This window comes from Pleurodeles waltl, chromosome 7, assembly GCF_031143425.1.
Source record: "Pleurodeles waltl isolate 20211129_DDA chromosome 7, aPleWal1.hap1.20221129, whole genome shotgun sequence".
Taxonomy (NCBI): domain Eukaryota; kingdom Metazoa; phylum Chordata; class Amphibia; order Caudata; family Salamandridae; genus Pleurodeles; species Pleurodeles waltl.
In genome coordinates, this window is record NC_090446.1 from 1,459,224,877 (window position 1) to 1,459,249,515 (window position 24,639).

General features: G+C 43.2%; 1 protein-coding gene across 1 annotated transcript in view; it reads left to right on the forward strand.

Annotated features, from left to right (window-relative positions):
- The first annotated feature begins 521 nt into the window (after window positions 1-521).
- LOC138246484 (suppressor of tumorigenicity 14 protein-like) overlaps window positions 522-24,639 on the forward strand; it is a 128,955-nt gene continuing 104,837 nt past the window's right edge. Inside the window, exon 1 of the mRNA XM_069201121.1 lies at window positions 522-909. Coding sequence (XP_069057222.1) covers window positions 880-909 — 30 coding nt within the window. The 5' untranslated portion in view covers window positions 522-879. The remainder of the gene's footprint in view (window positions 910-24,639) is intronic.

Consider the following 24,639-nt stretch of genomic DNA (forward strand, 5'->3'; position numbering starts at 1 on the left):
GCTAAATGCTGTAGTCCTACTTTTATGTCTGACTTGCCCCCGGTTTTACTTCTCAAAATCTGGTCACCCTACCCTGAGGGTTGACTGAGGGTTGACTTAATTGCACAATTTTTTATTTTGAGAGGGAGAGTACCGGCACATCTCAAGAAAAACGTAATACTTTCAATTGGAGAGTACCGGCACTTCTTAGAAACAAGCGGGTACTCTGATTCAGAGTACCAGCACTTTAATTTTTCCATTTCAAGCACTGGTGGCAGAGGTGATGTTGTGCCCACCGGTGGCCCGGGACTGGACCTGGGCCAACACCCTGAAGGGTGTGCTCCACACACGCAGGAAGATACGAGACTTTTAAAATGCCGCTGTGCCTTTAAGGGACAAAAATGTGAAATCGGGAAAACCTGTCTGACCACCGACCTCACCTGAGAGAGAGTCTTGAGGGGGAGGGAGGGAGAGACGAGAACTTCGTCAGAGGCAGGAAGTGATACCGGTGGTACTCGGCTGAGGAGAGAAGGAAAGAACCCACCTGGGGCGGTTAACACAGCAGGGAGTGGAGAGTCACACTGAAGCTAGCGGGGAGAGGTGGCCCCTGGTGCGCTTAGCGCTGCGGCGAGTGGAGGGAAGTATGAGGTGTTGAGGCCATCAGAGAGAGGGAGGCACCCTGGGAGTTTCAGGCTAGAGGAGGGACCCCTAAGGTTCTTCACTCAGTGGGGAGAGGGGCTACTCCGCAGAGCTGAGCTCAGCACTCGTGTAGGGTGGTTTTAGTTCAGAAAGAGAGAGGGAGCCCCACCCAGGGCGTTGGCTGATCCGCCCCTCGGGGTGCTGACGGCAGGAACATCCCCTGAGGAAGGAATACTCGGAGGTACCCGGGACACCACTATCATGGAAGGCACGGTCAAATTCAAGTCTGAGGTAAGGCACCCCGTACCCCCAATATACATCCCATCTCCCCTGGATGTTTGTTACGGCCAATGGGCCCCCTGTCACCCGAGGACCATCACTGCAGTTCCGCACTTTCATTCATTGTTCTTGAGTGCTTTGTGTCAAACGGTTCAAATGAAGAGAACACAGACTACATCTCCCAACAGGCACTTCTTCGGTAAATGAACGCCCTGGACAGGACAAGTGATGTCGCTGTAACATGATTTGTCTAGTCATGCTGCTTGCCCCATGTAGAAGTCCCTGGAGATGGGTTTGTTTGAATGAGTGATTGTTCTGATGTCTTTACAGACATTTAACTAGTTTAAGAGGTCGAAGGTGAGTCTACACAACAGGAAATCCTCCATTGAGTACCTGTGGATGCAAGCTTGAAACAGTTCTGTAGTTCTTCACCTTTTCTCTCCGTACTCGAGGTGGATGAGTTGTCTAGCTCTCTTCTTCGTTTGTTTCCTACCCAACTATTATCCGCCCCTGTCGTTTTAGTCTTTCTTTCTGGGCAGAATTTCGATTTATTCCGGAGTAATTTCTGTAATTCTGCGTTACTCTTTGATGTGGCATTACTAATAATGACAATATAACTCCTGCTCACGTAATTAAGAGTAATTTTTTGGCGAAAAATCCTACAGCAAGAGCATATTTACAGAGCGCAAATTGCTGCTCACCATTCGTGTTCTACTGCTTTTAGCACGGTTTGTTAGCGCTAAGTGCACCGTTTTGTCCATTTTGGACATGAGGGGGCATTTTGTGCTAAAGAAATAGCTCTAAATGCAGGTTGTAAGTTGAGGGGGAGGGGAGGTGGGTTGGGTATCCTACCCCAACAACACATTTAGCATCACAACAACATCCAACAGCCAACACGTGTTTTGTCTCCGAGAAATTAATCTCATTGACTTCCTCAGGGCTGTAAGAAACATAATAATGAGCTTGGTCATAAGCTGTAGTTATACATGATTATGGAAAATTAATACCTGGCACTAAAATCGTGGCCAAGTCCTTCACCAGTACCACGTGAGTGTCTAAAATCATCAGGTGACATTACCAAACGGAGCCACAGAGAAAAAACTGATTACAGTTTACCACAAGTGATAAACTTGTTATTATTATAAATATCACCAAAAGTTTGATGTGCACGTGAAACGAAGTAGAAATTGAGAATTAGAAATAGGGATAAAGACTCCCACTAGATATGTGGCGATGAGAAACGGAAACTAAGGTTGAGAAATATACTCTTGATGACAGGGTGTCATTAGGAAAAAAGGAAACAGAAAGGCGTCATAACACCTAGGAAATTGGTGAGTGAGTGTGCTAAATTAAGCTTTCGCAAGTGTGTCTGAATAAAGAAAAATGTACCAAAATATAAGTAAGGTGTTAACATGAATAGATGGCTTATCCTAATCAAGTAAAACTCTTCAAGATAATGTACGATCTGAAATAAAATGAATGTAAGTCATTAGGAGGAAGATAATGAGTACGCTGAATTTAAAAGGAACTAACAAAAGGACTATCACGTACCAATAGAGAAAGAGTAGTGGGAATCACGTGACAGGGGCAAAACACTATTATCCCCAAGTCTTCGTGAGGGAGTACTCATAAGTCAGCACGTACGGATCCAAAATCTTTTACGGTGCGATCTAGAAGAGAAGATCGCTATACTAAGGAAGTAGTGACAAGCATAAGCAATATGGCATAAATCTAAAAGTAAAAGGTCACGTACCTATAAACAAAACAGTTCTTTTGGATAAATTCTTGTGTTGGGGGCGCTGTGTCTTGCTCCCTGATAATTAAGCTGGCGTGTATGTAGAGAAAAAGGACGTGTAAGCCCTCCGTCTCATCTAAAACCGATGTAACAAAGATTATAATCATATGTTGCTTCTAAGCTGAGCAACCAGACTCAGCCCCCTGATGGCGCCCACTTTTTCTTTCAACACTGTCCTTTTTCTATTTTGGACCAGCTGATGATTCTCATCATCGAATAAAAGAAGGACCAAACAAACATACTGCCCGTCATGCCGAGGAGTTTCACACACACTCCTGAGACCTTACTCTGTGTCTCTTCTATATCTTATACCTCTAGGTAGGTGGCATTAATGTTAACTTATGTATTTTGCACTTTATTTTGAGGGGGCTGAGTCTGGTTGCTCAACTTAGAAGCAACATATGATTATAATCTTTGTTACATTGGTTTTAGATGAGACGGAGGGCTTACACGTCCTTTTTATCTACATACACACCAGCTTAATTATCGGGGAGCAAGACACAGCGCCCCCAACACAAGAATTTACCCAAAAGAACTGTTTTGTTTATAGGTACATGACCTTTTACTTTTAGATTGATGCCATATTGCTTATGCTTGTCACTACTTCCTTAGTATAGCGATCTTCTCTTCTAGATCGCACCGTAAAAGATTTTGGATCCGTACGTGCTGACTTATGAGTACTCCCTCACGAAGACTTGGGGATAATAGTGTTTTGCCCCTGTCACGTGATTCCCACTACTCTTTCTCTATTGGTACGTGATAGTCCTTTTGTTAGTTCCTTTTAAATTCAGCGTACTCATTATCTTTCTCCTAATGACTTACATTCATTTTATTTCAGATCGTACATTATCTTGAAGAGTTTTACTTGATTAGGATAAGCCATCTATTCATGTTAACACCTTACTTATATTTTGGTACATTTTTCTTTATTCAGACACACTTGCGAAAGCTTAATTTAGCACACTCACTCACCAATTTCCTAGGTGTTATGACGCCTTTCTGTTTCCTTTTTTCCTAATGACACCCTGTCATCAAGAGTATATTTCTCAACCTTAGTTTCCGTTTCTCATCGCCACATATCTAGTGGGAGTCTTTATCCCTATTTCTAATTCTCAATTTCTACTTCGTTTCACATGCACATCAAACTTTTGGTGATATTTATAATAATAACAAGTTTATCACTTGTGGTAAACTGTAATCACAGTTTTTTCTCTGTGGCTCCGTTTGGTAATGTCACCTGATGATTTTAGACACTCACGTGGTACTGGTGAAGGACTTGGCCACGATTTTAGTGCCAGGTATTAATTTTCCATAATCATGTATAACTACAGATTATGACCAAGCTCATTATTATGTTTCTTACAGCCCTGAGGAAGTCAATTAGACTAATTTCTCGGAGCCGAAACACATGTTGGATGTTGTTGTGATGACCACATATGGAATCTTTCTGATGTGATGAACATGTATGAAAACCTTGCACAAGAATAAGGACACTGAACTTTAACTCTGTTTGGATTATATATTGATTCTCCGAAGACCAAGAACCTAACTGCACAGACTCTTATCGTATTTCATACGAGTGCCCTGGCCTTTTGAATCCGTTTGGTTTTTCCTATTGGAGAAACACTGGAGGTGCTGGGAGGACCCTCCGTCCAGGAGCACCGTATTTACTATCTATTGTTAAAGAAATGTTTTGGTGATATTCTGTTAGCGCCTATCCCTATAATTTTCCCCCCTTTTTCTTCACAACACATTTAGCAAGCAGGCTGCCCGTGCTTGCTATCAGTGTTCTGTTGCTAATAGCACTATTTTTTTAACGCTCAAAATGCGCCCTTACGTTCATTTTGGATGTGAGGGGGCATTTGTGTGCTAAGAAATACTCCTAAATGCAGAATTCTTCTCTTGTAATCTTGCAGAATTTTTAGGTAATTCTGTGTGATTATTCTTCAAAGAATTATGCAAGTTTCCCTTCCCCCAGGTCTGATTCTACCTTTGCTAAACCCTGCACGCTCTGTGTTGCTATCTGCCTCCCTTTGCTCGTTCCCACCCCCTTAGGCTTTATTTTTATTTTATCCCCTCCAGCCCCCCAATCCCTGTTAATTTCCCTCCAACTGCTCCTCTGTTGGTCCCGCATCCTTTAAGTTAGAATTTGGTGGTGTTTCTGGCCATTTGCTGCTGGGCACTCCCCATTAATAAAAGCACTTTAACGCTCCCTTTTTAAAAATTTTTTTAAACATGATCTAAGTGGTGTCTACCATCTTACAACAGTAGGCCAGGGTGTGTGTGCTGGTTCATGTGTCATAACTAAAGCTTACCTACAGATTGACTCGATTGGAAAAAGTGGCTATGACGTCATTGTGCTTTTATTAGGTCTGCCGTTAGCCAATACCTCTTGATTGTACTAAAATTATGTGTAATATACTTACTTATAGGGGCTTTCAGCAGGCTGTCTTCATCCTCTGGTCTGTTGTTTTGTTATTCACAATTTTTGTTCCACCTACTTCAGCATGGGTCAATGGGTCAGCCCACTTAAGCTTTTGGCAGTCTGCCTTTACACAAGGAAAAGCTACTCAACACACAAAGTAGTTCCCTTATTTGCCAGGGGCCACTATGGCCCAAATATATTTGTGCCTTTAGTCATTGTTTTTTTAGATTGACGCACACCTACCAGCTTCCTAAACAATAACATTTTGTAATAATCATGCCAAAACAAAGATTTACACAGTCAAAATACTAGTGGCTACCACTGGACCTATTGGCTTTGTCAGTTCTTGTGAATGTGTGTTTTTTGTGTGCAAATGCTGCACAGCATTGCTAATACTTTTGTGCCATACTGAATAAGTCTACACGCATGACTTACCTTTGCCAATACTTGTTTTTACTAAGTACTTAAACGTAGAGAACCAAAAACTTCACTTAATAAAATATTCCCAAATTGAAGTCTGTCCATCCAGCTACCAGTTTATTTAAATGTAAGTATAGTTTGCATCACTTGATAACTCCCCATAATGAGCCATGAGCTCCTATCTGAGTCAAACGGAACAGTATTAATAAACCACAAAGCACAATTTTATTATCTAGTCTTAATAAAAAGCCTGGGCAAAGTCAAAAGGTCTGGTTTTAATGTGCCGATGGATCCTGTCTTGGCACATTAGAGCGAAACATGAAAGAGGAAGCCAGAAGGATTGGGGAGAGAAGGATATAATTGTAAAATAGTTCTTGCAAACAATTCAACTGTTCTTTTTACAATTCAATGCAAATACTAACGTGGAGGTGGAAGGGTACATCCAAACAACCAATAAAAATAAGTGGAAGAAAACGCTTCACTCGAAGGAGCCAGTACTCGATTGGCAAGCCAAGCCAATGGCTGAAAGTGGCAGACCAAACAAAATCAGTGGTTGAAAGGGACGAGTCCAAAACCCACTCTAAACATATTGTAAGCAGTAGGTCTGCTGACAGCTGCGTTGTCAAGTCCCAGACCTACAGAGAGCTCAGGTCTATTGTCCTGTGTGGCTGTAGCTGCCCTCATCCCTAAAGCTATCTCCAGGGCCTTAAGTGCATCCACATCTGTTGCTCCTCAGACCCGCCCCACAGAAGCATCATGGCTGATCTGTGATACAATCTTGATTTTTTCTGCAGTCATCAACGGTACAAAGGACCAGTCCACCATCTCTTGCTGAATGTAAGTATCACCTCAGCAGTGGCGCTGGCCAGAACTTACCGAGCTACTTTTATTGATTTCGAGATGGTTCGCAAATAGCAGTCTGAGACTACATCCAATTTTCCAGAAGCCTATTTCTATTTGATTTATTCTTACTAAACATCATCACTATTAATTTGCTCTTACTACTGACGACAAAATATGTCCAAAGCTTTTAATGAACACTGAAGACTTACTAAGTACAAGTGAACAGCAGGACCATGTCCTCAGCATGAAAGAATGCGGAGACATGCATCTGACTGAACTAGGGGTCGATGCGCATCACCTTTAAGGTTGATTTGATTAGATTCAAATATGAATATCTCTCAGGACAATTGTGAATAAAACGGTGATAAAAATAATTTTTGTCCCCTTCACAGCAGAGTTATCGTCCCTCGTTCGTCTCAACGTTACCTTGACCCAGACATCTGACAATACTAGAATTCTGTAAGATCTTGGTAGAGGACGGATAAACATCCCAAACTGGACCTTAGCAGTTGACATTACTCATGTTGAAACTACCTCCAGGTCAACAAAGTTACATTATAAGGGAGCCGACTGGACCATGTTGACACCGGGGAGCGGGGATAGTCGATTGTTCCCTTTTGGAAAAAAAAACATCTGAGTTGAGGGAAACATTCCTGGATGTCACTTACCCTGGGAGGTAAACAAGCAACGCTTAAAGTAGCAACGCTTTGTGTGCTCATCACAAAGAGAAGCCTTTAATTCATAGGGTCAAAACGCACTCCTTTTAATACTGACCACGTGCTGATCCTGCCCGGCTTTGAGGACAGTTCCTTGGTAAAATATCACTTTATATACAAGACAAGCTATGGAGGCTCGCCTTCTCGGATATTGCTTGAGAAACATCATTGCCCTCCATTGGGAACGTTTGCTTTGGAGGCCTTCAAGGAACGCATTATTTCTATCAACCCAATTGGCGTTTCATTAGTGGACTCGCCCACTGACTTCTGACCATGGCTTTCTTTAAATAGTTGATATGTGTTTCACTTTGCAGAAAGGCCAGTCTGCAATTTTTGCCATCAGGTTATCTGTAGTGGTACCCCTCTACCACTGCCATTCTCCAGAAAACTGTTATTTCTTTAATTTTTATAATCACTAATCATTCTAGCCTAGTTTCTTATAATTATTCCATCCCTTGATTAAAGTTTTCATTGGCCCATCTGCGTGCCTCACAATCTAACATCCCTCGCTAGTTTGGATACCACAATCTCTACATGCTAATCTGATTTATTTTAGGGCCCTACATCTAGACTAAAATTATTGCACTTCCCATTCATTGTTGTTCATTGTTGTTCCTCAAAGGTTTCCAGCTCGTTGCGCTCACCCTTGAATGAGCGGGTCGGAAGAACCCAAAAAGTAAGGTACAACGGCACTCTAAAGTGAATTACTACATCAGACACAGAGGTTAATGGGTTTGTAATCAGATCATATTTTTAAAGTATGCTTCAAATTAATGAGCGTACCTACACTTTTTTTTAAGTTCAGTACTAGAATATCCACCTTTGGGGGGGTGGGGTCCATGTGAGTATCTTTTGAAATCTCATGATTGCATGTGTAAGATTTAGTAGTTTTTATTTGAGGGATGTGATCGTTGTTGAGATGATGCTTTCATAATCCATTTACAAACAAGGCCACTAGAGACCTCGGACTCATTTTTCCCACTTCATCACTGCTCCGAGTGCCATTTTGTATCCTATATTAAGAATGTAGCAAGAGTTGGACAAAAAGTCCACAAACGAGCATCTAATTCTGATATCAAAAAGCCTGGCTTGTTAATAATGTCCCACTCCTCATCTAATGTCCCCACTAGAGTATCACACAGGACTTCTCTAGCCACTTGCGTATTGAACTCGCCACTTAAGATCACAACAACCAAAGATGGTCATGATTCATTTCTTCTTTCACCTTTTCAGCTGTAGGAAGATTTTTTTTGGGGTGGCTCTCTTGGAGGAAAAGAAGTTCCTAAGGACCAGATTCTGAGTTGATTGTCCATCAGAGAAACAAAAGTAAATTGCCAATATTTCTGTACTTTGCAAGAAAATACCTTGGTGGGTGTTGATCAAGCTGGGAGCAATGACCTTCGACATGCCAGGATGAGGACTCGCTTGGATGGCTTGCTAGGTCACTAGCCATGTTTCCTTCAACAATATGTTATCAAAGGTGGCCACAAAGTGGAAAATATCATACTTTATTGAAGACCTGTTCTTGAAGGTAGCAATAGTTGAATAAATAATGAAAGAAGAATCTTTAGTGATATTGTGTTTGCAGAGCCAGTCTCCTCATACGTCTTGCTTCACTTAGCCTGAATTCTTCACACCAACTTCTCACCTTCTTCAGCTGTAAATCTACAGTCGTCTGATGATATTGCAACTTCATCATCATCACATGGTAGACTGACTATTGCTATATACCATTTAAAGAGGAGAGCAGTCGCTAGTACCCCACAGCCCCTGAAGTGAGTCCGCTTCCTTGGGACTGCGTGTGTTTTCTTAGGGATATAACAAAATTAGAAACTGGGCCAATGGAATCATGTGGCAGGAGAGGACCAATTATGTGACGGGATTGACTAAATCATGCAGGAAGAAAAGGCAAATTACTTGGCACATTTTGTGTTAGTATTACAGTTTTTTTGGTGATATTTTTTGTTTTTTGTTTTTTTTTAGACCTCGCCTAAGACTGTGCGCATGCGCTGTTGCTAGCAAGAGATGTTGCGTACAGCAAGGGCTTCTGGCCCGTCCATTGCTTACTATTTGTTGGTTTCATTGTCACTCTTAATTGCTGCCTCTTAATTGGGTAGCTCAGTCTTCTCTTCTATTCTTTTGTCTGGATTATGGAGTATGTGACAAATGTACAAATCCATAATCATGCTTAAAATGCCACGGTCCAAGATCTCATAATTCAGTAGCCCTGGTTATAAAGAAAGACTATTTGATGGTGTCACATGTTGCAAGATGTCACCTTGAAGCTTTGCTACAGAAAAGTTCCCATCGCCCCTTCCATTTCTGAAGATACCATGCCCAGCAGGACCCCACCAACTTACCTGTTCTAAAGTAATCGTCCCCGTCACTCGGTCCCTGATCATCTTGTTCAAACAGATACAAGTTAAGTAAGAAACTGCTCTGGGCACAATTCTTTCTGCCTACTCTGCGCACAATTTACATACAGAGCAGGCATCTGTGTGTCTAGCCTTTCCACACCAAAGACACTTGGTATGTTTTAACACCGGATATCCTTTGAAGAGCAGGTTGTCTCCTCTCTTTACTTTGCTGGAAATGCACCCACAGTGCACATGGATGGAAGAGAGTGCTGCTCATGCATCATTTATAAGAAAACGTGCAATGGATCATATGTGGTGCTCGTCTATGCATCCTGGTCTGACCGAAGTCAACCAGGGGAACCCATCAGAAGTAACCTTATCGCGAGTTTTTCATCTTCTTTTTGTGTTTTTCCCATTCAGTATTGAGATCACCAATACAGTTCATCTTTCTTTACCGACCACATCTAAATCAGTCCTTGGATGAGATTGGCACCAATGCTGGTTATTTCATGGACTTTAGATTAACATCAGGAAGATTTAAGCCAAGCTCTACATTTCAGAGAGATGTGTGCCAACGTTATTTTCAGGGAGCTCTGCACCAGCCGTATCCATTTTAGTGAGGTTTACGCCAGCGGTACCCACCAGATGTTTACCCTACATGTACGTTTTACAGGCGATAAGTACAGTTTCTAACCTTTTTGTAAAAGATTATGCATTGTACATGTGTCAATTAGAAATGAGCATGCCGTGGAGATGTGGACCAAGCGTGTGCACTCAGAACAAAAACATGTAAAACCATACTAGGTGCAGAAGTGTAGAGTCTCTTGTGGTCCGTGGTTGGGGCTACTGTGCAGCTTGGAAGATACCTGGGTGAGTGCATCAGCAGAAAGGAATGTTTTTGAGAAGTGGACGGTTGTGATTTAGTAAACACTCCCCCCTCCATGGCAGCGGAAGTGTGTCAACCCAGGAAACTCCACTCTTCTCTCTCCCCCCCCCCCCCCCCCCCCCAACGTGGGTGAAACTTGGGCTGCTTTAGCCCCCCCGCTCTATTGTGCAAACCTAATTTCAGTTTCTTTTTCTTTTCATTCGTAGATGCATGCATGTTTCCAGTGATTTAAATGGAAGTATAGACGCGCAGGGACTCGCTTTCTAGCATTATCTTTCTTGCCCTTTCTTTCTCCCTGTCCATGAAGATATATGTAACATGCTTACCTTTGTCTGATTCAAGTGACCAAAAATGGCTCCCCACCTCCTGGACTAATGCAGCATCCATACCAGGAACTCCAACCTTTTCTATGATTGGAGCTCCATATGCTCAATGAAAATCACCCAGAGCTACTAATGTTAATGGTGGAATAATGATGACCATAGCGGACAGGATTACATGGGTGGCCATCCTGTGCAAGATTACCGGCAGTGGTCACCTTGGTGCATCAGGCAGGGGGCCAGAAGCAATGTCAAAAACAGACTTTTTCAGTTCAGCATCCTTTTACATGAGTAACAGCAACCATAGCTGCAATGCATCTGGCACCACGGTAATATTAGTAATGTCTTCCCCAAATGCCACACGATTTATCACTTAAATACCAGTTTGAACACAAAATGGAAATTCAACCATTTTTCTCCAAACACAAGCTTATGAAGTCTGCACACATTTTTGTCTCGGGTGCGCACGCTTCCACTTTTGTACACATCTCAGTTTTCCCAAAAATTACGCTAGTATAATCATGATAAAATAAATTATAGACGAAGCAGGGCATTAGGTGGCTTACAGGGCAGTGTAAAGGGAAAGCAGTGCGGGTTAGGATTACTTAAAAGACAGTGTGTTGTAAAATAACAAACATTTCAACAAATTCAAAACAGAGAGGCGAGAGAGTGTGTGTATTTACCCAACTGAAAGCACCTATTCCCAACTATTTACTAGAGAATCCACTTATTAGAGGGATGGTAACACCCCCCCGAAGCTACACCCCTGAATAGCAGCAGAGGAAAACATACTCCTGGAATGTGGAGTGTGACCCCTCTTCTGCCAAAGTGGTTGCCAAGTCTCCCACCTTGGCCCAAGAAAAAAGCTTCAGTATAAGCAATGTGACTCTGTCCTGAGTTACAGGGGCAAGTGGGGGCTTTGGCAGCGCTGGTCGATTGAAGGAAGACATTAATGAGGAACACGGCTTAATGGCCAGTGGCTAGGAGGGAGAAGTCCCGCTGAGGCAGCTACCCACATCCTAGATTCCTACATCTCTTGGCTAGTGGCCATTGAAACCTTAGAGAGAATACTGCGCGCTCGTATTTACAATTGGGGGGGGGGGGAGAAGGGGGATATAATTAGAATAACATTGAAAAAAAAAGCACTTACCTGACGATGATCTTCTCTCCTCGCGTTGTCTCTCCTAGCTCCGAATGGCGACTGTCATGGTACTCGAGAAACTGCACAAGGCAATCTCAGCGCTGGTTTCATGCTGGTAACCAGCATGAAACCAGCGTGCGGACTGGTGGGAGATGCCTCTCTCAGCGCTCACAAGAGCGCTGGAGGCCTGTGCTTTCTCTAACCCAGCTGTCTTAAGACAGCTGGGTTAGAGAAGTTTAAAGTGCGCATGTCAAGCTGGATGTCGCAGGACGGGCGACCAAAGGGACATGTGCACTTTAAACAAGTGCACAGCTCCCTGCTGCCACTCTGCAGCAATTGCCCCGCCCTGTCCTGATGTCGGTTCAGGACGGGGTGATGAAAAATAAAATGTTAATAAACAAAGTTTTATTACCATTTTTTTTTTTTTTTTCAGTTATGGGGGCATTTTTTTGGTGGGACAATGTTCCTCCACCCTAGTGGAGGGGCCGCCCCTGCTCAACTGGTCTGACCGCCCATTTCTTTTTTTACTGATTTACTATCTTTTATGATCAACTTGGTTTTGATCGAATAAAGATTGTCTTGTTTGTTGTACTTGTTTATATAGATTGATGACACCCTGAATCTGGAATGCTAGGATGTTCCGTGACCTTAACCAAGTTCTAAATCGTTTGTTCAAGTAAGACTAGTCAGTTCTGAAGGCTATCCTCTGGCTGGCTGAGATTATATGTAGCTTTTCCAAGATCGCTCTGTACTGGTCAGCCTCTTCCAGGTGGCTCAAATCCAAGCATAACCGAAAGCACCAAAATGAAGCACGATAATTACACGGAGACCTAAAGGCATACCTGGGAACAATCAGTCACATCATGATACAAGTGAGGTATAGAAAAGAAGAGGCTGTACAGCTGTACTTCCCAAGTCCTTTTGTGTTTGCAGTCATTTCCTGGTTCATGCCTGGTCCCTTTGTAATAATCTGGACAGTGATCTCATAGCCAGGGTATCCCTGATGGGAAACCCTCCCTTCTTTTTCTGATCTTGAAAAGGACCCAATAAATGAAAGTGAGATTTTCTTTTTTTCTAGGATGAGTCTAGACTGTGCAGTGCAACAAAAAAGGGGATACTAAGGCCAAATGCTTTACCCCGATGATACTTTCTCAGCACCTAAGTTGTCAAAGTGAATGCAAATCCATTGGGCCCTATTACTGGCCCCTGAGCGTTTGTGCTTGGAAGAGGGCCACTTACGTGGTGGTTCCCTCCATCACTGTGGTCGGCGGCCATTGCAGCTACAAGCTATGCATTCTGGGAATCATACATTTTGGTCCTGAAGAAAGACCACAGCACCTCCAAAGAGGGCAGGCCAGGAGCTGAAGCATGTTGACCAGTAACACAGGTTGAAGTATTCTCCTTTGAATTTTAACCAGAAGAATAAAGATTTTCATATATTTTTTTTTTTTTTACCTACAGCCAAACTATGCAATTCATTACCACCGAATATAAGATCCACAGATAACTATCTCATATTCAGAAGACTACTCTCGAGTTAGCTCTTTCCTACATAACCACCATACTCTAACACTAATGTACAGCATATCCCTGTGGTTTAAAATATATATATATATATATATATATATATATATTAGCTATGGTTCTATTTATATTTATGCTTAACATGTTTGTAGATCAGTGCATAGTTTTAAATATGTTGCTTGATTAGATGCTTATGGGTCTCTGTTTCATTTATCTAACACAATCTGTACATATTATCATAAATATTTTATTTACAAGCACTTCACTATTGAAATAGTGAGGTAAAGATAATATTAAAAATGAGTTATAACAAATACACAAATTACCTTCAAGTACTGCAACACTTGACAGTCTGCGTTTATACAATACAACTTTAAATCTCAATATATTATTTTCCTTTCTATGTAGTTATGTATCTATATATTTATTACTTTATTCCTACTGTAGAAGAGAGCAAAAAAAGTTCACTCTCTCCAGTGAACTACTCTCAATCCATCCTCTACCTCCGCTTTCCGATTCTTCTCAAACCACATTCTACTACTATATCCCAAAAAACTCTTTCTAAATTCATCCCTCCTTTGACTCATACCAAACGTCCGTTTTCTACTATGATCTCCCTAATCCTGTTCTACAGACTCTTCCCTCTCTCCTTTATACTCATCTCAAATCTCATCTTAATACTATGATCTCCCAATTAACACTTTATAGATTCTTCTCTCCCTCCATTATTCTATTCAGTCCAACTAACAGGCTTGCATGTCCACCGCTCAAATTAACTCATATTTCCCTATACTAATCCAACACTAATCTTTGGGGTTTCCGGAGTAGCGTGCTACTCACCGAAATCGACTCAACACACCATCAGAGGGTAGTAAGCGCTATATAAATATAATTGCAATACAATTAGGTATTTCTTTTTAACAGTTTAGTACCTTGGTATCAGCGATGGTGTGATTAAGTTCTCTATCTACATCCCTACCCTTTTTGCTATCAAAAAGTCCAGAAGAGCTCTTCTGTTTCTCAGGGTTGTAGCTTACGCTGGTGGCTACCATCACCAGCTTGAGGAAGTGTCATATGATGAAGCATGCTACCACATGATGGGTGAGGGTAAAAGTCCTTAAGAGAGGACCCCTTCATAGATTGGTAGACTGAATCACTACTAGCTTATTTGCCCATTGGCTACTCTTGTGGGTACATCTCAGTATTACATTTAGTTCTCAAACACACCACCACTTACTTTGAAATGCATACAGTACTGGATGCATGAGAGCTATTGTTGCCTAAAGAGCAGAAACGAATTAGTTATTATATTGTGAGTATGACCAAAAGACTACCATTCAGTTGACTGACAAGATTAGCATCCACCCCAAGTATAGTCCATGTCGGGTAGTGTTTTGGAACAGATCCATCCTTTGTGCATCAGATCTCCGAAGTTAAACATGGCATCTACTACGTCATGATGCTGAAAAGGATCATCCTTCTTCTTAAGGCAATACTTTGCAGTAAACTTACTAGGTTCATGATGCCATTCCTGTTTGTTTCCTGCAAGACTATTGACCTAGTAGCATCAACAAAGGGATCCTGAAACCCCAGGGGGTGCAAAATCAAGTAGAGACACTGCTTGAAATTGAAGAAATCTGGTCATATCACAACAATTCTAATGACATTCACTAGCACTTGGGTGCAACAAATAATGTTAAAATTAATTTGAAGCATCTCTAAAGCAAGACGGGGCTGCAGACCTAAATACTAGCGTGATTAACCCTTTGTTATATGACCAGCTGAATGCTTGTACAGCAAAGCAAATCTGATCACACAAGCCACATTCGAGTGTAAAATCCAATCCATCGAAATTGAATAATCCCCTCACTGCTCTAGACTAGACCTGACTAAAACGAGACTTACAACACCATCCACTTCTGAATGTGTTCAAGCGACAGCTGCAGAGAGACCTCCAAACAAGTTTTTCTTTTTTTGGCCTCCCCTCCTGAAGTGCTGTGCATCACACAGCCATCCGCTCCAAAAATGGAGAGAGCCCCTTCACACGCAAAGCCCTGAAACTCGAGATCTACCCACAGATACCATTCTCAAGGTCTTTTCCAGCTCTCTGGAAGGGAGTGTGGGCCTACAGAGGGACAAAGAATGAGGCAAGAGGCATGTCTCCTTTCCTAGTTGAGAGGTAGGAGCCCTAGGACTAAGTAAAATCTCGAATGGCTGTTTTTGTACCAGCATTGAGCAATGGTCAATTGATTCTGCTAGGAAGGTCATTACAGAAGGTCGTCCACATAGCAAAAGATGATATTATGAGGGTACACATGGTACTAAACCAGTACAAGTACATGTGGGCAAATTGGTTTACATAAGGAACCCTGGTTTAGTGGCCAAGGGGATAACCAATTCTATGAACCGGAGGAGGTGGTGGAAGTGTTGCACAAGGCTGTTCGTGGATGCAATGGTAAGGGTTGAAACCTTAAAGGGGAATACGTTGTGGTGAGGTGAAATTTGGAAGAATCTTCACAAGGAGCCAGGTTTTAGCTGGTGGAGGGATGAAGGGGAAGCATCTCGGTTGTGTGGCGCTATGGTTGAAGAAGGTGTAGGAAGAACCTCGGATGTGGATGAAGATGATGGAGAGGCAGTATTGTGTGGGGCTATGGATGGAGAAGGTGTAGAAGGAACCTCGGATGTGGATGAAGATGATGGAGAGGCAGTATTGTGTGGGGCTATGGATGGAGAAGGTTTAGGAAGAACCTCGGATGAAGATGATGGAGAGGCAGTATTTCCAGATTTAGAACAGATGAGTTTGAGCGCTCGTGAACCTTGTGTTGAGTCCAGTTCTGGGTCGAATGTTGAACAAACGGAAAGGTGGTAGAGGAGGTTTAATTAGTGAGAAGTGGAGAGTCATACAGAAGGGTTAACAAGTGAGAAATGAGTGGGAGCTGAGGAGCAGAAGAAGCGTGTATTGTTTAGCTGCTGTGACCTGGGATTCTCCAGACAATAAAGCATTTACTACTATTGTAGGCTTTCCGAGGGAGAGTTTCATCACGCAAGAGATGCTGCAGAGTGGCTGCTTGTAGCAAGCCTTTGCTAAAATGATGCACCAGCATGTTGCAATGGGGTCATTATTTGCGAGAGGATAACCAACCGGATCCAATCAGTCTCCCTATTCACTCGCCATACTTAAGCAATGGACAAAGCCTGTTCTTATTGTACACCTTGGATTGCAGCAGTCAATCTCGGTCATATACTGGGATCTGTAGGGTGGAGGAAGAAGAGGGTGATGTCGGTGGGGAATTCCATTGCCCACACTGCACAAATTGTGATTCTAGATCTTTTTATGACACTCCAACCAAGTAGGATTTTAAAGTGTCTTTCCAGGGGTCATTGATATTATTCCTTTATGTGTGGACTATGCAACGAGCCACCTTGGTTCCACCCCACTTGCCTACGTTCATTTTAACCTGGCGCTACGCCCTGACTGCACTTATATGACGAATCAACAAAACATTACAGAACCAGCCGGCCATAGCCTCAAAAGCAACCAATATCCAAAAACAAATTTAGCCCACACTTGCTTTTTTGGCAGCCTTTCTAGCAGTGTGCCATTGCAAGATAGAGTAGTCCAAGCCTGCTTGCCCTGGCCTACCATGTCTTTGACATCAGTAGATCTTTTACTGTGTTGTGCTGTTGGTGTGAGCAAGAGGTAGGTTACATGCACCCAGAAGTGTCCACAAGCACCTCTATGCCTAGGATCCTCAGACTCAGACAGGAAATCTCCACCTTTTCACAAATGCATGGTAGTAGTTACCAGCTCTGTTTTCATGTGCTTGCGCATATATATATATATATATATATATATTTATTCTCCAACAAAATTCCCAAAAGGAAAGCAGCTCGGAGCACTCACGGGTTATGCAGTCCATTTATTTCAATTTAAACAGCAGACGCGTTTCAGCATTACCATATGCCTTTCTCAATGCTAAATCAGCAAGTAACATCACATGAGGTTCTTTTGAATCAGGCCTGCCTTGCTCCCATTGGAGATTAATTAGTGTCGACGTACTCAACATTTCAATGTCGTCATTTAAAGGCACACCAGTTTTTACGAGATGTCTTTATCTTAGATGTTGAGTTCAACATGTTTGCTGTGTCACTGCAGTGAGTGCCACAATGGGTGCTTCAGCCCCTGGTGACATTTACCTAAAGGCCGTGGGTACACTTTGTAAATTATATTAGGGACTTGTAGGTAAATAAAATATGCCAGTTAGTGCCATTCCAATTCATCAAGTTGAAAAAGGGTTAGCAGGAGTAAATTGCACAGAGTTCTACAGCCAACAAAAAGGCAAACTGATCTGGGAGTACACCATGCAGAAGACGAACAAGTTCAAGTTCAATCACATGGTGTTAAGTAGGAACACAAAATGTGTACCTTCTAAAACTGTGCATTGCCAGGAAAAGGGAAATGTGTACTTAAAGCAGGAGTTAAAAAACGGTATGATGATGCACATGTGGTGTATTACAATTCCTGCCTTAAGGTGGGTGATTCAGTCAAGATTAAAATATCAGCGAGGAAGAATGAGTCAAAATGTTAAAACCATTTAATGATGTGTTGAGAGGTAAACCTTCCGTTGAGTGATGGGCGATGTTTAGTGCTGATTACCGGTTTCCATGGGAGCAGAAGATATTTTTGGAGAACAGTAAAGCTGATGGGTGTGAAGAATCTTAGATAACTTTACACTACACGTCCAGGACAAGGAATGTTCCAGGAATGCTAAAGGATTATACTCTTGGCAAATACATTTTTGTTTTTGGCTCTTGGAGGGAGTGGATGTGTGGTATTGCTTCAATTACTTACCCGGCATTTGCATTACTCTGGGTCCTCTTCCCTCCCTTCTATTCATTGCAATAATGAGTCAATCCTGCCTCACCAGAACCTATCACGTGACCCCTCACCTGTAAATAAACCCCCCCCCCCCCCCCCAGTACTCCTGCGTATACCACGCAACCTGACACAACCCAAAAAACAAACTTTTTGGATGGCTTGGCACACGAGAGAGGGAGGGATGTAATGAATAGAAACGCGGAAAGAGGACTCTGAGTAATGCAATTACTACGTAAGTAATTGAAGCATTACTTAATCGTCCCCTCACTCGCTTCCCTCCATTACAATGAGATGTACAAAGAGACACAGGACAACCAAAGCGCCATGCACAATCTCAAAGCTAACAAATGCAAAATTATGGCAATGGGCTACTAAATAGATGTCATAGGTGCCAATACCGTAGACCCAAACACCTGATCCAGGGCACCCCCCTGAACAATGTGAGAATGAGAGGCAGAAAGCAAAGGGAAAGCCCAGGTGGCAGCCCTCCATATCTCAGCAAGAGAGGTCCCCTGAACCTCGGCCCAAAAGATAGACATGGAACAAGTAGAATGACTCTGCACCCTTAAAGAAGAATCCGGACCAGAAGCCTTGTAAGCCAGAGAAATCAAGGTTCAAACCCACCGACTCAGAGGAAGTGGAAAGCTGTAACCCAGCAGTCACAGGACCAAAATTCACAAAGAGAGAATCACAGAGCCTAACATGAGCTATCCATCCAAAAAAACAGAAGGCCTCCGGACAATTCACCCACAAATCCTCAGTAGAAGCAGGAGACTCAAAAAAAGACGGCAACATCAACTCCTGGTCCCCCTGAAAAGGGGAATCAAGCTTGGGATGAAAGGAGAGAAGATGCCGCAAAACGATGTGATTATCAAAAGTCCAACAAAGAGGATGCTGGAAAGACAAAGCACCCAAACGCCTATCACAACAAAATGTCAACCAGAAGAAAGTCCTCTGGGACAAAACCTGAAGATCAACCGCGTCCAGAGGATCAAAAGGCAGACCCATCAAAGCTTCCAAAACCAAAGAAATATCCCAAGAAGGAAAATGCCTATGAGGAGAAGGCAGGACAATCAACAACCCCTTAAACAACCCACCAAGCCTACAGGATCGAACAGATTAGTCCAAGAACACCTAAAGACCTTAATAGCAGCCCATTAAATTTGAAGGGAGGCAACCTACAACCATAAAGAAGTCCTGTTCAGGGGAAACACCATTACAGTGAACAAGGGACCAGACGTAAGTACCTCTACGCAGACACCAGCTCTACTGAAGGAGCTCCAATACTCAAATGAGAGAAAGTAGTAGAGGAGTGCTGAACAGCCTGCAGAATGGGAGCCAAACGGGCCGGAACACCTTTAAGCATCGGGCCTAACCTTCCAACCTCCAGGCCGCAAACTTAATTCTGAACAGAACCACCACCAGCAACACAGGGAACGACCGAGGAGAAGAAGGCGGCTGATACCAGAAGCGTGGAAAAGAAAAAGACTTCCTCCTTGTATGTCAGAGCAAGCAACCTATCCATGAATGCTCAGTAATCATGGAATCACTGTCCCCTCAAACAGCATCTTGCTGTCAAAAGGTATATTCAACAAAGATTTGTAAGAAAAGTCTGTCTTCCAATCCTTTAACCTCAAAATCTCATCCTGCCAGTAGCCGTGGCCGAGGACATGAACACATCCAAAGACACATCCGCCCAAAACTTTGCCTCCTGTTCCTTATGCAGCAGTAAACAGAAGAGTCGGATTCATCCTGAATAGCAGAGGCCAATACCACAAAGTCAAAACAAGAGTCTGAGCCGTATAAACTGAATAAACCCCTACCAGATCCAGATTAGCAGCAGAAAATGCTTACTTAAAGGCACCCTCCACCCCCGTGTCCGACGCATCAGAAGGAGATGTCCAGGAGTAATGGCCGCGCGACCAGTGAGAGCAGCCAACTTAGCATTGAACTGGACGTGGTGTTGCAGAGAGTCCTCTCCTTCCTCCAGAGAACAGTTTCAGCAAAAATCTGGGAGCCGAGGAGCAGTCCAAGTTCCCCCATTGCCTAGTAATTAAAGTCCATACGTCAGCCATGAAAAGGCAATGCAAAGACAAGAGGGTTAGCAAATGGAGGGAACAGGCCTTCACCAGCCTGTGATGGAGAGAAAATGAAAATTCCCCTGAATGCACTGACGAGTATCTGGAACCTCCTCCCTACGCACAGATTGCCCTGCAGAGGTGGAGGGAGGGAATGTCCACCTCAGAACCTGAGGAATCAGTCGTCAGATAGAGAGGCAACCCTTCCCCCAGTGCATCCCGGACACAGCAGCCTAAACAGTGCTTAATTTGTGCTCGTTGTTTCCGGTGCTAAGCACTGGCACTTATTTTTGAGGACCGAGGTTAGGCTTCTGCCTCAAGCATATGCTGCGAGCAGAAGACACATATGGGAAAGACGGAGAAAGGGAAAAACGAAAAAGCGTCACAAAGGTAGAAAGCAGAAAGCTGCAAGAGTGAGCTGAAGCGCTAGGAGTGGCTTTAAATGAATTAAGGAGGCCCGAGATGGCTTCAGGATTAGCTGCCTCCGTATTCAGTGTTAGCACCTTTAACTGCAGCAGCCGCGTGTTTCAGGGGAGAGCTCTGAGCACCGGCACTTTTCTATTTACAAATTAAGTACTGAGCCTAAACCATAGCCCGGACCTCTGCTGCCAAGAGAGAGGCTGCAGGCTCAGCCAAATGCTCCGACGGGATATGCCTCCTGTTATCAGCATGTTACCCCACCATCATGAGGAAGGTGTTTTTATATACAGGTTAGAGTTCACGTGATAGGTGTCTGGTAATGAAGAGAAGCGAGAGAGGGAACGATGAGGTCATGTACATCTTCCCTTGTGTCCGCCTGCTCTTCAGTTGCCCTGCCTATATACCCCGACCAGTTGTTCTTCAAACCTTCGAATTGACAGTTCTGTTAAGATTTTTTTTCCTGCCAGGTTAGTCCTTCGGGGTTTGGCGCTGGTACATAAATAAAGGTGCCATCAGCTTTTTATATTGATTGCCTAATTTTCAAAACCTGCTCCAGTTTGCTACACCCTTGTTTGCCATTTTTAAAAGAAATGTGCTGAATTAGTCGTTTTAAACCGGGTTTTGTCTATTAGCATATATAAACATGATTAGTATGCTCAATGTAAAGAGCCAGCGTTTCACATAAATTGTCTGCGGTGTTTGATGGATAGCGCCTTAGCCCCACTGCAGCAGGCAGGCAGGGGCGTAGGAGACAATACATTTCTGGGGGGGACAGGGACAGCCTTGGGGACTTTCAATCAACCCTATACAAATCGCTCATTGTTTACGAACTGCAGGCTCCGATAAATATACACAATCATATATATTGGAAGTGAAATAGGGAGAAAGGAAGGCATGTTTTCACAGTCTGAAAGTATATTTTATTGTTATTTACATTCACAAAGTAATTAGCTCAAATGTGAAAATAACATGTTGATTAACCTTGCATCTTCATGCACCAAACAAATCAAGGTAGGATGGTAAAAAGGAAGAACATACCCTTTGCGCCCCACACCCACCATGCCCTTCGCCTCATGCCAATTGGAACCGCACTGGAGATATGAAAAGATATTGGGTACAATAGTTGTAAACTGTGCTCGGAAACCATAGTTCTAATAACACTTCTACTCCTGTGTGTGATCTTGGGAAGCTCAGATCCACATCAGTCATAACTAGGAGCATTTCCACTGAAGAAGCTCTTAGAGTTACAGGCTGTATAAACATGGATTCTCTAATCTCTATATAAACTGCAGTCACTAATTTCTTTAGAAACGGCTGTTTGTGATGCACCAAGTCACAGCGTGTAAAGAAAAGACATTCACTGATTATAAAGAAAATACATCAGAAAATGACTATGATAGGGTTATTACAGTCGCGTTCTGACATTACAATGCCTTCTACCAGAGCTAGCAGCCAAGGTAAAAGGCAGATCAGGTCACAGAGCGTAATTAATCAAGCTGTTGAAAGCAAAAAAATTGAATGTTGCTTTTCTTTCTTCTGCTCTACTTTAATAGCTTGGAATGACAGAACCTATGCACTAAGGTTTTAAGTGGTTTGTGGAAAAGTTGGTGGTGTGACCATGTATTATATGAGGTAAAATGCCCACTGTGTACATAAGGATATTGCAAGCCACCTTAAAGTTCATACCTTATAAACAAGCATTGGCAAAGCCAATAGGTCTTGCCTATGAAAGTTCTATTGCCTTTGCCAATGTGTTTTAGCCATGCTGTACACTAGTGAGACTACTATTCAGCATGGCTCAAAGTTAAAGGCATAAAGGAGAATGATGAGTCATCGACTGGTGTGGCGTAGTGTCATGGAGTAAGTAGAGTGTCCTAGAATGGAGCAGTAAACTTTACTTTAAAGGAACAGGGGTCCCTTGAAAAAAATGCAACACCACTCCCATAAACAATGATATTAAAGTTGTATGCAAATGGACTGTTTTATGCATTTATTCAATCAAAATATAAAAGATCAAATGTAGTGGGAAAATATCAACAGAGGAAATCGAGAAAGACTTGTATTCGAGCATTACACAAGTTATCTGGATGACCCAATGTCGCCAATTACAAGAAAAATTTAAAAAGTAACCTATATAGTACAGTGGTTTGGAGAAAGCTGGCCTGGTTTGTAGTGGGTACCTATGGTACTTACACCTTATACCACGTCCAGTTATCCCTTATTAGGGAACTGTAGGCAGTGTCTAGAAGCCAGGCTCTCTAGGGGTAGCTGTAGCCAAAGCTTATCTAGGAGACATGCAAAGCTCATGCAATACCACCGTAGTCACACAGTACTCACACACATGAAAGAAAATACTCAGTGTTACAAAAAGAAAGGTACTTTATTTTAGTGACACAAAGGCCAAAAATACCACAGAGACTATACTCCCTTAGGAGGTAAGTAATACACCAATTATATACACTAGTATGCAGCAATAGCAATAAAAACAGTTAGAAAACAGTGCAATTAGTGAAAATCACAATGGTTAGAAATGGGCCTAGAGGAAACACAAACTATGTACTAAGAAAGTGGAATGCGAATGTCGGTTTCCCACCTAGGCAAGTGTGGTGTGTAGAGGGGCGCTGGGAGTATTAGAAAACACCAAAGGTAAGTAATAGAACCCACCTCAGAGCCCAGGAAAGCAGGAGTAAATCACAGTAACTTTCCTAGAACACACAAGAAAACGAGAAAGAAGATCATGCAAGAACCAGAAGATACTTCAAGACACAAAGGGTGTATTCCTGGACCTAAAGACCTGTGGAAGAATGGGACTAAGTCCAAGAAGCACAGAAGAGTCCAGGGAGGACAGGAGCCCCTGCTAACCCGAATCAAGGTGCAAAAGAAGAACCACTGGTGAAGAACAACAGTCCGTACTGCACCCAAGAAGATGGATGCGGGTTCGTAGTTGGTGCAAATAATATCCCACACCGGATGGATGACTGCAGTCTGGTTTGCTTCGCTGGATTCCAACAAGCCTTGGCACAGGCAAAGCTCATGGTTAGCGGAAAATAGCACTGCCCGGGACCAGGAGGCACCTGGTGGACTCTACCCAGGAGGAGGAATCAGAGGGGGCTCTCCGCAACTCAGAGAGCCCACAGAATACCAGCCAGCACACACAGGAGTCCCCCAGCACGTGAACAAAGGAGTTGCAAAAGGAGGCCCACGCAACACAAAAACAAATGATCCCACGCCGCCAGAGAACCACTCAGGAAGCTGTGCAGCTCAGGAAGGAGTGCTGGGGGCGGGAGCTACATTGTGCACAAAGAATTTCATAGAAGGATGCCACACGCCTTGGCAACTGAAAAATACATGGTGCACAGGGTACTGTCTTACGTGAGAAGGCAAGCTCTTACCTCCACCAAAGTTGGACAGTAGGACGTCAGGACCATCGGGACCACTTCAGTCTACCACCCGTGATGCAGGATCCATGCAACTCGTCAGGAGAGAGGACCCATGCAGATGGTCATCGTTGCAGAGAGGTGCCTGCTGAAGCAGGGGAGTGACTCCTTCACTCCAAGGGAGATTCGTTCATTCTTCTGGTGCAGACTGAAGACCGGCTGTCCTCTGAGGATGCACGACCGGGAAACAGCTGCAGTTGCTGTCAGGAGCTGAAGTTACAATGTTGCAGAAGTAGTCTTTGCTTCGTTGTTGCAGTTTGTGGAGTTCCTGGAGGGTCCAGATGCAGTTTCTTTGGTGAGAAGGTGAAGTAAAGGATGCAGAGAAATCCTGCTGGAGTATTGCAATCTGAATCTGAAGAACCTCCCAAAGGAGAGACCCTAAATAGCCCTGAAAGGGGGATTGGTCAGCTAAACAGGTAAGCACCTATCAGGGGACGGCTCTGACACCACCTGCTGGCACTGGCCACTCAGATGCTCCCAGAGTTCGCTGCCAACTTGGAA